Raw genomic sequence first — 14,590 nt, 5'->3', positions numbered from 1 at the left:
GCCCCCCATGCAACTGAGCAGGCGCACAACTTTGAGCATGCGCAGGACGACGTTTGAAGCCTCCGCCCGACGTTCACGCTGCCCTTCCTTGATTCTCTTTCTACCCCCTTCGCTTCTTCAGGCTGTATCTGCCTGTGCCGCCTGAGGGAGGAGCGGGGCGCGGGTGGAGGGGCAGACACGGGGAGAAAGAGGAGCGATTCCCTAAGGGTAGGGGAAGAGAGGAGCAAATCCCCGGGGGGGAGGGGGAAAGAGAGGGGTAAATACCCAGGAGAAGGGGGGGGGGGAGAGGCAAATACCCAGGGGAAGAAGGAAGAGAGGGGCTTGGCTAGACTGAATTACTACATCCCAGGAAGAGTGATCTCTAAGAAGTCTTATGCTCTAGGATGATCAAAGAGACTCTACTTATCCTGGGCTGAGACTATGGACCTTGGCTATGAAATGCTCCTGTGGTCTTGGAATAAAACTCTGGCACAAGGAGCCCTTTCACTTTCATTGGAAGTGAGGCTGTGAGAAGCTTTTTCTTTTAATTTAGGGAGCTCTTATTTGAGTTTCAAACCCTGGATGAATTGTGTTTTTTTTTTTCAGATGGCCTTGGCTTTCCAGATCTGTTTTTCAGTTCCATAAGAGACCTTTTTACCCTTTGCGCTAAATAGATCAACAGTGATAACGATGGGGATGGCAAAATACTGCAAGGGTTAAGGATCATTATCAGGTAAAACATGACTTCGGATTTGGTTCTAATTAAAAAGCTTTTACACAATTATGAACCAATAAAAATATATTCAATGTAAAGAAAAATCTACAGGAAATGTTAAAATTAATGAACACTTCACTGCAGTGTATGTAGTCTAAACGTTGCAGCTTTGTGCTAGAACATGTGAGCTTGAAAAAACTCATTACAAACAACTGTGAAACTGACTAGTGTGTTTTCATTGTCCATGCTGAGAAAAGCAAAAAGTAAACAAACAGCATAGATCAAGTGACATGTAAAATGAAAATGTATTTTTATAATCTTAGTTGCTGTTTGTAACATAGGAAAGGAAATTTGTGTAACAAATATGATTTTAACCAAAGAGTAATACTTTAATAAAACTTAAATATACCGGTTTATATTGTATTTGAATATCTAGCACATTTTGACTAACCTCAACCATTACTGGCCAACCGCAACCATTCACAAATCTTGAGTCAGGCCTAAGAAAATCTTGATAGATCATCTTAAAAGTCTTGATTTTATAAAATAATTAATCTAGGATTCTTATTTTCATTCTGAATTTTGAGCCTGTAATGTTCACATTTTCAAGCTTTAATTTTCAACAGCAAAGGCTAGAAACGTACTTATTTTTTTACATAAAAAATGAGATTCATTCATGCTCATTTGACTCTCAAGGTTGGGTCTCTTAAGAAAGACACCAAATATCATGAGATTCATAATAAAATCAAGAGAGTTGGCAACGCATAGTAGATCAACAATGGGTTTTATATTTTTATGTGTATATCTATATTTACCACCTCTGAAAATTAGCTTATTTTTATTAGCCCCAGCTTCATTCTTCATTATCCTCATATTGATCAACCATGCCCAAGTATATATGATTTTAACATCTGAACTAAAAGATGTAGTATCCTATATATCCAGATTGCAAGATTATAATTTCACACACTTAAACATTTTTAATGTATTCCTCATCACAAATTCATCTTATTAACATTTTCTTTTTCAGAAGTGTTACAATCTGAGCTTGGTTGTCACTTGCGCTAAATTCTGCTACTTGCAGTGGAGTCTTTTTGAGGCCATTAGTGGCTTGTAAGTTTGCTTTCTCTCCCTGAGACCAGCTGACAAGTGAGTTTACCGAGTTAAAATGACCAGCCTTGCAAGCACAATGCAATGGGGTATCCTTGTTGTTGTCTAAAGCATTAATGGCTGACCCATTACTCAACAACAAATTTATCAAGTCACCATGTCCATGTTCTGCTGCAAGATGCAGTGGAGTCTTTCTCCAGATATTTTTATCATCAATATTTTTATTCTTCCCTGCTGTCAAAAGGATCTGTACTATCTCTGCATTGCCTTTGATGGTCGCATAGTGCATTGGTGTGCAGCCATCCATGTCCTTAATTCCAAATCTGGCCTTCTGCGCTAACAGAACTTTAACTGTATTGAGATGGCCTCCCATAGCTGCAGTGTGAAGTGGGGTCTTTTTCTCCTTGTCCATTGCATTGGGATCAGCATTAAAACTAAGAAGCAGCTCCACCATTGCATGATCTCCCTTTTCAGCAGCAAGATGTAAGGGTGTCTTTGACTGCTTATCTTTTGCATTAACGTTGGCTTTGTAATTCAGCAGCTGCTGAGCAACATCAACATTACCTCTTTGGCTTGCGACATGCAAGGGAGTGACTAATTCCTTAGTGACAGCATTAATTTTGGCCCCAGCATTGATTAAAATGTCAACTATAGATCCCTTATTATGAAATGCAGCAACATGGAGCGGTGTTTGCTCTCCCTGGCTTGTGATGTTAGCATTCATCCCTTTGCGGAGAAGCAGATTTGTGATGGAGACTGCCTCGGCTTGAACTGCCAAGTGTAAAACCGTGTTTGAGTTGGGCATCCTCTCCTCTAAACTAGCCCCCTTTGCAATGAGAACTTCTGCAGTCTCTGTTTTACCCATTTCACATGCCATGAGTAAAGGTGTGTATTGCATTTCATTGCGGGCGTTGATATCTGTGCCTCTGTCAGCTAAAGCTGCTACAGTGCCATGCAGGTTCTTCTGGACAGCTTTAAAAAGAGCTGACACCATCATGTCAGGGGATAATCCTTTAGAATATTCCAGCAGTATTCTGAATATGGATTGTTTGTTATTATTGAAGGCTACATCAATGATGTTAGAGTCAATGCTGGCTCCAGCTTCTAGCAACACCTTTACAGTTTTTTCAAATCCCTGGGAAATGGCGTAACCCAAAGCAGTCTGTCCCTTCTCATCCTTTGCATCAACTGGGGCACCATTCTTTAAAAGCATTTGTGCAAGGTTGCTCTCATCTTTGAGAGCTGCCATGTGTAAGAAGTTTTGCTGGTCCTTGTAGCATCTTGCTTCTTCTTTCAGGATCCTCTTTAGTATGTGAGTGTGGTGGTTCTCAGCAGCCAAATGAAGTGGGGTCTTGGCTTCTTTATCCAAACTGTATATGTAGGCACCAGCTTGGAGAAGCACTTTCACTGCATCATCCTGGCCTTTTTCAGCGGCCCTGTGCATTGGTGTTCTTCCCTTTTTATCCTTTACATCTAGTTTAGCACCTTTGTTAATTAAATATTCAATTATTGCAACATGTCCATTAGCAGCTGCAATATGCAGAAGTGTTTTATCTGAGGCGTTTACTGCATTAATATTATTCTCCTTCAATACTTTTGCTAGATCAGAAAGATCACCTTTAGCAGCTGCATCAAAGATATTAACAGCATTAGAATCATCTTTCTTAGGTTTTGCTGCAGGTAAATTTTGCGTTTGTTTAACTTTCTCTTTAGTTGCTCTTTCTTGCTTTGATAAAATATGCCTAGGAATATCTTTCTTCTCTTGGTTTTGTTCACTGGTCGTTTCAGTCCATTCCTTGTCCTTTTCAAGTAGATACCCTACCAGTTGTCTCCTAGCATCTTCAATACTTTCATTCACATCACTGACATATTTTTTAACTCTATTATATAGATTTGGCTCCACTTGTTTTAGACATGGATAAAAAAACAGCCTGCAAGCTCGCTCACCTTGAGAAACCAGGATATCCAAAACCCGGGAGTTCTTTGCTATTCGTGTTCTGTAGTAGGACATAACCATTTTTTTCTCTGGTGTAAAAATACCATTGTCTATCAGCCAATTAAGAAGATGGTCTGGGTTGTTTATGCCTTCTACCAGTTCTTCCTTTTTTGTCTTTAGGACTTCTATGGCATATGGATTTGTAAACAAGCTGTTTAAATACATGATGATATGAGTAACTTCTAAAAAATGGATTAAAATATCATTTGAAATTGAGCTTGATAGTGGAACAGCAGAGCAGGATCACATAATTTCACAAATTCTTCCATAAAGAACTGCTGTACGAACAACTGTAGTTCAATTGGAAATCATTGAAGAATACTGGGAAAGAAATCCAAAACTCCTCACCTTTAGTTTTCCATCTTCGTTAGAAGTTCTCTAATCCTCTTTGCTATTCCTTAGCAACAAGTAGAGTTGAGTAACATAACAAAACAAAACACAAATCAAAATAATAAACGTATTCTGTCCAATATGGCTATTTTACAAAAGATGGCTAATAAAATTAAAGAGGCAAAACTGCTTTTCTGAAGTTGGTAGTTAGGCTGCAGATCTTTGTTTACCAGGTTCCTCTTGAGGTATAAACTTTTTTGTTTGCTTCTTGTAGGCGGCAATGTGACCAATTTGTCAAATGTGACCAAACAAAATCAACAGCATAGTTACTGTTGCTATAATTACATTAGCCTTTGTGTAAGGTTAGATAAAATTGTACACACTGATAGCTGTGTAGGGGAAAACCCCAGAACATACAAGAATTCAAATAATAAAAAAATACTAAACAAAAAAGTGAGTGATTAAAAAAAGAGCCATTCCAAATTTGTTTAATAATTTCAAGATCATGAAACATATGACATATTTTAAATTTATCACATAATGATGCACATTTAATATAACCTAATGTTTAACCGATGACTAAACTTCAAAACTTCCCAAATTATTTCTTAGAACTTTATTCTTCAGTAAATTTGGTAGTGCTGACTTCATCAGTTCCTTAGACTTCTGCACACTTGGCATCCTGAAAGGACACTAAATTAGTGTGTTATATTTTTCAGGGAGGGATATTACTTTCTGCCTCCCATCCTGATATAGACCTTTTAGCTCTACCTTCTTTGAAGCCTAAATTTATGACCCTGCAGTACTCAGATAATTTTCTAGCACGACAAACAGTGGTGGATCAAGGTGTGATTCATTGTGTTATGTCTAGAATAAAAGTAAATAAGGCCCCAAACCTGAAAAGACTTAAGGTGCTTAATTTAAGGAGTAGTCTCATTGATTTTAGCCCTTATTTAATACTTTTTATCCATAGATTTCAAAGTACTTTACAGAGGAAAGTGGGTATCATGATACCAATTTTAAAGATTGGGAAACAGGCTGAGAGATAACATGCCCAAAGTCACACACCATGTCAAAAGCAGAGTTGGAAGCAGAATCTGAGAATGAAATCCTGACTCTGTTAAAGCCAATGGGAGTTTTGTTATTGACTTCAGTGACAGCAGGATTTCACTCCATGTCTTGTCTTTCAGTTCAGTGCCCTATCCACTGGATTATGCTGCCTGTAAAAGAAATGTTTTCTGAATATGTATTCAGAAAGTGACCATAACCTGTTACTAATTTTTAACTCTGACTTTTAATTTTCATAATTAAGTTTGTAAAGATTATTTTAGTAGGAAAATGGTTTATGGAAGAAATAGTCATTAAAAGGTAAAAGTTTCAGCAGGTATAGCAGCCAGTTTCAGAACTCAATAATTCCCCTGAATTACAAAAAATGCAGATACATCACAGATAGTAAAACCTGTACCAGTTACAGTATTTAAGCATTGTATTATCACATAATAGGAATAGCTATGGTTTAGTGAATTAATCACAGGCCTAGGATTCCAGCGACCTGAATTCTGTTCCTAAACCAACCAATGACACCCTTTGTAATCTGCAAATAACTTAACCTCTGGCCCTGATTTAGCAAGGTGCCACTTTTTAAGCATGTGAATAGTCCCACTGATTTCCACCTTGCTGAACTGGGACCTCTGTGCCTTAGTTATCCCATCTGTAAAATAGAGTAATAATACTTACACACATTTGTAAAGCCCTGTGAGAGTCAGAGATGGGGAAAATGTGGTGCAAATGGCAAGTATTATCATTATAAAATACTCTACAAAATTACTTGGAAGGAACCCATGAAAAAAATCTGGAGAGAGAAATTACAAAGATCCTTAGTAGTTTGATCAATGTCATGATACTCTTCAAATCTGCTATAAGCACAGTAATTAAACCTCCAACTGTGAATATTAAGTGAATCTATAGTGAAATACACCTAGCTGGCCTCTGGGTGGAACATTTGAACAATTTATGCCATGCTTCCGTTGGGAGAAAGACTATAAAATGTAATTTGGAAAAAAATAATATGCAACAATTTACTGGATGCAAATCATAATCTGTTACATATTACCGAATACCTTTCAATTACTTCTGTATCATGCATGTGAATCTGTGGCCATACTAGCTACCATCATATTAGCATTCACCATCAGGACAAGAACCACAGGTTTGCTAAGAAAATAACTGGAAATGCCCTTATTATTTTATGGATTACATTTTAGGGTTGCATTTTTTAAAAAAGTAATCCTGTACTATAATCAGTTGTCTTCACAGTTGTCTCTGGCTGGGACTGGATATATTATTTTCTACTTATCAGATATCAGAAAGGTTAATCCCTTTAAAAGTTCACTTGTACCCTTTTTTGTTGTTGTTTTTTTTGTGATTTCTGAAAAGGACTTGAAATATTTCCCCTCGTTATTTTTTCCTGCTTGCTTTTTCTACCGGAAATTAAGTCTTTGTTTGTCTTGAAAGCCTCAGTGAAATGACGACATCACAAAAGATAATAAAAACAGATACCGAGAAACTGAGAGGGACAGGGATTCCTAGACTATTTTAATGGATATTAATAAAGAATCATTTTAACTTATATAGCTATATCTATTTAACTTATTGATATTTGGAGAATGGAGATCTGTGTTAAAAATTCAGTATCCTTGTTCTTTCAATTAAACATGAGACCATGTGCTTAAAAACATCCGCGAGGCTCTTCAGGAAAACCAGACTTGATATTCCTGATATAGCTAAGAAAGAAGCTGGTAGGAGAGGGAGAGAACTTTTCTGACCTTCCTTATATAACAAATAAATATAAAATAAAAGACATAAACCCAATTTTTTAAAAAGTCCTTTCAAGGTAAGCTTTAACTATACAGGCTTCTGTAGTTCCATGCCTGTGAGGATAATTCCTCATTCACATAACTTTTCTTTTTTAAAGTAAATGACTGACTTTGTCCTTTACCATTCCTCATTGCTATATATCATGTCAGGACCTTTGTGTGTGGCATCATGGGGCTTTAACAGCATAGCTTATTTACATTAGGAAAATGTAGCAGAAATTTCCTACGGTTGCTAATACCAATTCATTTTCATTAGCAATAGGAGTCCTATGGGCCCTAGTGAAGATGGGCTGCTGGCAGTATGTTAAGCAACATTTCAATTAAATATAAGCTGAGAGTTAGAAAACATAATGCTTAAAATGTGAGGAGCCCGCATGTGCTACGAGTAGCTCTCAGTGGATCTAACATCACTGGCATTAGCTACAGTGTGAAATTTTTGCAAAATTTTCCTAGTGGAGACATGGATATGAAGTATCTGTAACATATGAATGTAGGATGTGGGCACTCTGTTGTTGACTGTATGGGCAGTCGGTGGGGGTCAACCTTGTAGAACTTAATGAGCAGGCCCTGAAAAGGGGAGTAGACTCCATGAACGGCAAAGGTCTTTAGTTGTAGCCTGAGCTAAATTAATTTCCCTTTTTAGAGCTTCTGATCACCACGTTAAACTATCTTGTCTGTTTAACCAAGTATAGCTGGTCCTAGAGCAAGTAACTTCTGAATCTTAATCTCAGCTCTGCTATTAAATTGTAATAATTTGGGTAAATTACTTAATCTCTGTGCCTTATTTACCTCTTCTGTTATAAGAGAAAAATATTTATCTACCTTACAAACATGGTTATAAGTAATTATTTAATATTTATACAGTGCTTACAAGTTGTGCTTTGAAGTATTACTGTTTTCTGACTTTTCACAGAGGATGTTTTATTTCTACAGAGAACACTAGGGCCCATTGTCTAGGCAGAATATACCATGTATCATTAAACATTTAATGTTATTCTTAATGTTTTTAATGAAAGCAAATAAATCTACACCTTGCAATGTGTTAAATCAACATTGTGGCAAATGCTGTTTCACTTGGAAGTGACCAGCAGAGGACACTGTGTCTCTACTGATCATGTTTAATGGGCAGAACCTGGCAGGGTGCTCTACAATTAATCATCCAAGGCCCAGAACCTCCAGCTGTGGTTTCTGTTAAAACCAAATGTAATGTAACCAAATGACTTCCAAAAACGTCTTACATTCTCTAGGGCATTTTCCTGATAAAACTGATGGAAACACCAAACATAAAAATATCAACAGTGAGTGAAATTGTGTTATTAATGTTTCCCAATGTGCGTTTTAATTTCAGTTAAGCAAAACAAATGCCAACTGTTTATTAAAAACATATCTTTTGCAGAATAACCAGTGTATAATAGATACAGCACCTACACCATTATCTCAGCATCACAAGGGACATGGAATACAGTTAAATAATCAAGAGGATTAATTCATAGACATGAATCGGGGATATAACATTGTTTTGAATAACTAGGGGTTTAACCAAGGCTTGGCTAGTTGAGGTTGGTGTAAGTCTAGATATAGACAATGCACAGCCTCAGTGTTAGAAGTGTTAATTAGGATTAAAATTTATTTGGCTCCATCACTGTAGTATTTGAAGAGAACTTATTCACTACTCACTAAGAGAGACCATGCTCCCCCTTTGCATACTGATTTATGACTCAGGTAGGAAATCAGAATTTAATCAGCTGGAAAAGTCAGGGCATAGAGGGATGTTTTCCAGTGTCTGGTGTTGTGCTTAGTCATATCTCCACAAAGAAAGAATTCCAGAGGTGGGGACCTATTACTGAGAAAGCTGCACCACCAGTTGGTATTTGAATAAGCAGTGTCCATTACTACAGTGCCACATCAACTGGTACTCTAAGTGCTGTAGTGGCATCACAAACATACACAGTACCAGGGGTCAGACCCAAATCCCACTGAAGTCACTGGAAGGTTTGTACTGGCATGGTTATTGCTGTAATTCTTTTCTTTCTTCACCCAATCCCATTTTCTACTATTGATCACCCTTTCTGTGTCATGTCTTAATTTAGGTCCTGTTCCTGCAATGGGATCCAATATCCCAGACCTGCAATGTCGATTGCTATGTTGCAGGGGTGTGGACTAGCAAATCCTGGCACAGGAGTGGGGCTGTATATTGCGAGCTCATTGCAGCAGGGACAGTTTGTGTTTATTCTATAAAATGCATACACACTCTTGAGTATTAATGATAAAAATAATATTAAAATGATAAAAAAAATATTAAATACTTTTATTCTATCTGTTCTTATTTAAATAACTAATGATAATGTCCAAATACAGTAAAACCTGTGTTATCTGGCACTTTACCAACTGGAAAGCACTGGAAACTAGCATTTCTGATATCTCCCAATGCAAATCTTCAATCTAGTAACTGGGACCGATGCCGAAGCTATTTGGGACCCAAGTATTTCCAAGAGCAGTTGGACTATGCACCAGTTAGCTGAGAAGAGCTGAACACTGTTCTTACTGTTTGTATCCGCCATTGTGATCGGTTGGTTTATTACTTTGGGTATTGTCTTGTGTTTATCGTAAAATATCAACACCACCCTACCACTATGGCATCCAAAATACCTGCGAAAAGCACAGGAGACAGTAGCATAGCCGGGCGGGGAGCGGCTGCTCCCCACTGAGCACATTCCCCAAAAGTGGCCCCTTTTTAATTTTTACACTCACCCCAGCAGTCTGGGTCTTCGGCAGCAATTCGGCGACGGGTCCTTCAGCCACTCTGGGTCTTCAGCGGTTTTTCTTTTCTTTTTTTTTTGCTTCGCCACCTTTTTTGTGTTTGCTCTCCCTGCTCGTAGAACCTGGCTACACCACTGAAAGGAGAGAAGCGTAAGAGAGTTGTGTTGACATTAAAACAGAAAATAGATAGTTGTACACATCTTGAAAAGGGCAAGAATTGGAATGTTTATTCATTTTATTGTATTCTAATTCTTTGAAAATTGGTAATCCATTGGTAAGTATAACTCTTAGTTAACTGGAATTTTTGACTATCTGGCACCCCCCATTCTGCCAACATGCTGGATAACAAAGCTTTTACTTTACTATACAATTTATTTTATTATAAATAAGTGGGGATCAGGGCCCCATCGTATGAGGCACTGCACATACATATAGTGGAAAAAATGGTTCCCATCCCAAATTAACTCTTTAAGGTTCTGATCCTGCACAGTGTTCCTCACAGACAGCCTGCAGTTTCCATGCAGAGTCCCACTGAAGATTGTTATGGGGATCTGTGCAGATACAACAGTCTGTCTGCACAGACGATAATGCAGGACCAAGGTTAAATATCAATAGAATACTAAATAAATGTGTATTTGAAAAATAATATATCATCATTTGAATTTCCAGTTGAACTGATTAAAATCTTGAACTAAGTAAAATCTTTTATGCATAGTCCTCACTTTTTAAGAAACTGTTTTTTAAAAAGTGAAGACTGTGCATAAAAGATTTTACTATTTTTGAAATTCTCTTTTCAAGTTTTCTGTGAGATTGTGTCACCAAATGTTTTGCTGAGAAGCTAAATAATAAATGTGTTTAAAAAAAAAAAAAGGTATCTAGTTGATTTTTGCAGCCCTGAGTAAGAAGGCAGCATTCTTTATACTGGAAAATTTTTAATTGGAATGGAAATTTGTACAAAAATGCTTTAAAAAAGCCTTATTCATAACTGTTAAAAATGAAATTGATTAATAATGTGCATAATACAAAAAATTCAGAAAAAATAATCACCAATTACTTTATGCATATATGTTGCTTAAAATTTGTTTTCATATTTATTTACTAGCTAAGGACTTGTATACACCCAGAAGCTGCACTGGTTTAACTTAAATTGGTTTTAAAATGATCTAGTTAAACTAGTACAAACCTATATGTGGACACTAATATTGATTTAAAACTGGTTCAGTTGGTTCAACTTGCACTTGTAAATTTATGAATAAAAGCTAAACAGATACTCATCAATTTAATCTTGATTTGTATCTACTCATAGAGTTTAGGCTTGTTGTAAAATCACAACTTTAATTAAACCAATGCAACTTTGTGATTAGATCAGGCTTAAGCTTGTAAATCACAAATTGCCTTCTTCAGTTTAAATGTGTCCTTTTAGGCAAATCTTACTATAAAAGCAGTTAGAGCAAAATGTTTTCAGTGATCTGTTAACATAAAATTTAAATGATGCAAAAGTATTAGTTTACTAAATGCCAAGGCAGCTTCAAGGATCAGCAGAACCAAATGGAGAAAGCACCAATTTTATCAAAGGGGAGGGATTTTTTTTTCCTCTTTAAAACCAAATATACTCTTGTGATTTTGTGTAAGGAATATACACTTTGTTAGTGAAATTTTACAGAAGGAAATATTTTATAAGAGTTCCCTGTTTTAATCCTGTAAGCAGGGCCGGCTCCAGGGTTTTTGCCGCCCCAAGCAGCCCCCCTTTCCCCCCCCCCCAAAAGCCGCGATCGTGATCTGTAGCAATTCAGCGGGAGGTCCTTCGCTCCAAGCAGGAGCGAGGGACCCTCCGCCAAATAGCTAGACATGCCACCCCTCTCTGGAGTGGCCGCCCCAAGCACCTGCTTGCTAAGCTGGTGCCTGGAGCCAGTCCTGCCTGTAAGACGAGGTTCCTTCTGCGATTTCTTGAGTTCTTAAGGCTGACTTTTCTATAAATATTCATTCCCAGAAGAGGAGCAAAATGAAGCAAGACAACTTGCATAGAAGGTTTTTGGTCCGATTTTGCTCTGTAAACCAGAGCAATTTCATCAAAACGAATGGAGTTGTTCTGGGTTTACCCCAGTATGCAAGCAGAATCTGATCCTTTGTTCTTATAAAATGCCCACAGCTATTTTACAAACCTAAGCCACTCTAATGTAACTTTAAAAGGAAATGTTTTGTCACACTGTAAACCAGTTTTCATTAATATTATTTATTAAATTATTACAGTTAGCTGTCAAACACTGGACACAGTGCAGGTACTCACCTAAACAAAGCCCTGACAATACAGTAGAACTACCTCAAGTTCCCCTGCGCCCCCCCCCATGCTGATTTTGCCTCTCTCTGGAGGAAATCCATTTACAGTAAATTGTATGAGAGTTTTATTTATTCTGTCAGAAGAATTTGAAAGCATTTTTATAGTTCCACAGCTGGGTTTTCTTTTCAGAAGCTGAAGAAATACAGTTGCAAGACTTGCTGAACTAAATGTAGACAACCACAGCATCATTATTCATTCTGGTAAGAAATATGGTTTCATAATTAGTCTAAAAAAAAAAAACTGACTCTTCAATTATAATGGTAGCATTAGGTTGCAGTAACACCACCAAGGCAAAAAGATGCTTCAGTTACATAATTGGGTGAATAGACATTAAAGACAGAATCAACTGTTTCTTATTAGCTAACAGCCTATTAGTGGGGTGGAAGGAGCAACTAGAACTGACTTCTGTAATTGTTTTCCTCTAGCTTTCAAAATGGTGACTACATGCCCTTAGGCCTCGTAAAAAGACAATTTTTTCTTGCCATTTCTGTTAATCCCTCCCCTGTTCAGGCCCCTACAAGTTTTATGAATAGTTTCTAATATTCCAGCTTCATGTCATGCCTCTATTTGTTGACCTTTATAAAGTCCAAAGTTCTTTCCCACCCTCTGAGCCCTGACTGATAATACATATTGTAGATTCTTAATTTGTTACTCATTGCCTTAATTTGACAGGTGCTTTTTGGAGAGTAGTTAATATAAAAAAAGAACTCTGCAAGAATGTTTGTAGTCCTCTGATCAGGATAATTCAGGCATTAGTTTTTTAACCCAACTTATAATATCATTGGGTAATATATCATCATTGGGTACTCAATTTTACTCCAATATGGAGAAACAAGGAAATTCAATAATGAGAGACTGCTCAACAGTGGCAACTGTAGTTGTAGCTTGACTTAGATTTTTGTCTAGACTCCCATTCTTAGAGAAGTCTGTATATTTGCACTATCCTTTCAAGTTAAATGGATATAATAATATTTAAATGTGTCCCACTTATCTTCAATTAGTAGTTTCTTTATATTCAAATATCCATCAACATAAAATCTCTAAAACCATTCTGTGTAAGTCTCCTTATCTGTAACACATTCTGTTTGCATACATAATTAAGATTCCCCTGGGAGCTAGTTTAATAATTTTTCTATAATTCTGGGTCATTTAAAATCATAATATTTTCCCTTTCTTTTTCTGGAGAAAAACAATTGTAAAATGTTTCATTTCCCTGTTCTCCCACCCATTTAGGCTAGTTTTCTCCCCACCCTGGCCTATGTCTATTTTTGGTGTCATGGTTATCACTTTTTACTTTTAAATTGCATTCAGCTTATGATTGCTATACAACAAAATTGAATACATTTCTACTGTAACAATGTTGGAAAACTCAGCTCTGCAAAATGGTTTGTCTGATTTTTATTTAGTCCATTAACACGGTGTATAATCTGAATATACAGTGAGTAGATTTCATTCCATTTCAAAAAATTGTTTCAACATGAGAGTACTTGCCCATGCGACAGAGAATTGGTTCTTTCACACGTTGGTCCCTGTCTCTTATCCAGGCTCTCTTTAGGTTGCTTCCTCTATCTTTCTGGTAAAATCCTCTGACTTTGACTAACTTTATTATTTCTATGTTGGTCCCCCCCGGATGTGCATGCATCTCTCCTGATGAGACTGTCTGGCTCCTTGAACCACAGAAAGGCACTAATTCAGCAAAGCACCTAAGTATATGCTTAACTTTAAGAAGATCCTTTAATTCCATGGAAGTCAGTACACATTTTATTCCCACTGACTTCTGTGGGACTTCAGCACATGTTTAACTTTAAGCACATGCTTACACTTTTTTGCTGATGGACTTAAACGTGCTTAAAGTTAATCATGTGCTTGAGAACTTACTGAATCATGGCCTCAGCCATTCCCCTAGCTATCAGTTTGACTCAGTGAAAAATACTTTGGTGGATTGAATGACCTCCCAGAAGCACTAAATCCTGACAGCTCCTCCAAAATCATGGTGTTTACTCTCATTGGCACATCCCAAAACATTCTTCTCTGTTCATCTGCACCTGTGACACTGCAGCAGCTCTGTTTGTTCCCAGCCCACTCTGGCTTCCTATTCCAATTTCCATTCAAACTGTGATTCACACAGCAAGGGAAAGGCAAGACCCAGCTGCCCGCTCTGTTTCCATCTCTGTGTAAGCCACGTGCACACTCATCTAACAATATAACTTTCATTTCAGACTCCTCTATTCCACCCCCACCGTTCTCAGAGCCCGCTCTTACAGGCATTTAACTAATTCTTCAGTGGAGTTGATTGAAGCTCAAAGGTCTGTGAGAGAATGCACTTGCACTATTGTAGAAAAGAGAGTTTTTGGGAGTGGGTGGGACTGACGAGAAGTGGTAGTAATCTGATTGGGGAGAAATGTGTCTGTAATTAAGGAGGGAGGGGCACATTGCATAGCTGGGAACATAAAAATGTTTGAAAACCCTTTGGCCGTTATCTGTGG

The 14,590-nt window shown here is 37.4% G+C and overlaps 1 protein-coding gene and 1 long non-coding RNA gene across 2 annotated transcripts; one reads left to right on the top strand and one right to left on the bottom strand.

Moving 5' to 3' along the window:
• Positions 1-57: 57 nt before the first annotated feature.
• Positions 58-9,284, top strand: LOC127055277 (uncharacterized). Its single transcript, XR_007775441.1, has 3 exons — positions 58-207; positions 586-712; positions 9,097-9,284. It is a non-coding gene; the product is annotated as an uncharacterized LOC127055277 (long non-coding RNA).
• Positions 723-9,824, bottom strand: LOC127055239 (CARD- and ANK-domain containing inflammasome adapter protein-like). The gene is made up of 2 exons (XM_050961999.1): positions 9,758-9,824; positions 723-4,812 (listed from the first exon to the last, which is right to left on the bottom strand). The coding sequence occupies exon 2, from the start codon at positions 3,963-3,965 to the stop codon at positions 1,698-1,700; it is 2,268 nt and encodes a 755-aa protein (XP_050817956.1). The 5' UTR covers positions 3,966-4,812; positions 9,758-9,824; the 3' UTR covers positions 723-1,697.
• Positions 9,825-14,590: the final 4,766 nt, after the last annotated feature.

Source organism: Gopherus flavomarginatus, chromosome 7 (genome assembly GCF_025201925.1).
Source record: "Gopherus flavomarginatus isolate rGopFla2 chromosome 7, rGopFla2.mat.asm, whole genome shotgun sequence".
NCBI lineage: Eukaryota > Metazoa > Chordata > Testudines > Testudinidae > Gopherus > Gopherus flavomarginatus.
The sequence above is the reverse complement of the archived record's forward strand: the minus strand, read 5'-3'. Positions and strand labels throughout refer to the sequence as shown.

Excerpts from the sequence above, each read along its gene's own strand:
- LOC127055239 (XM_050961999.1), bottom strand. The coding sequence starts at position 3,965 with ATGTATTTAAACAGCTTGTTTACAAATCCATATGCCATAGAAGTCCTA.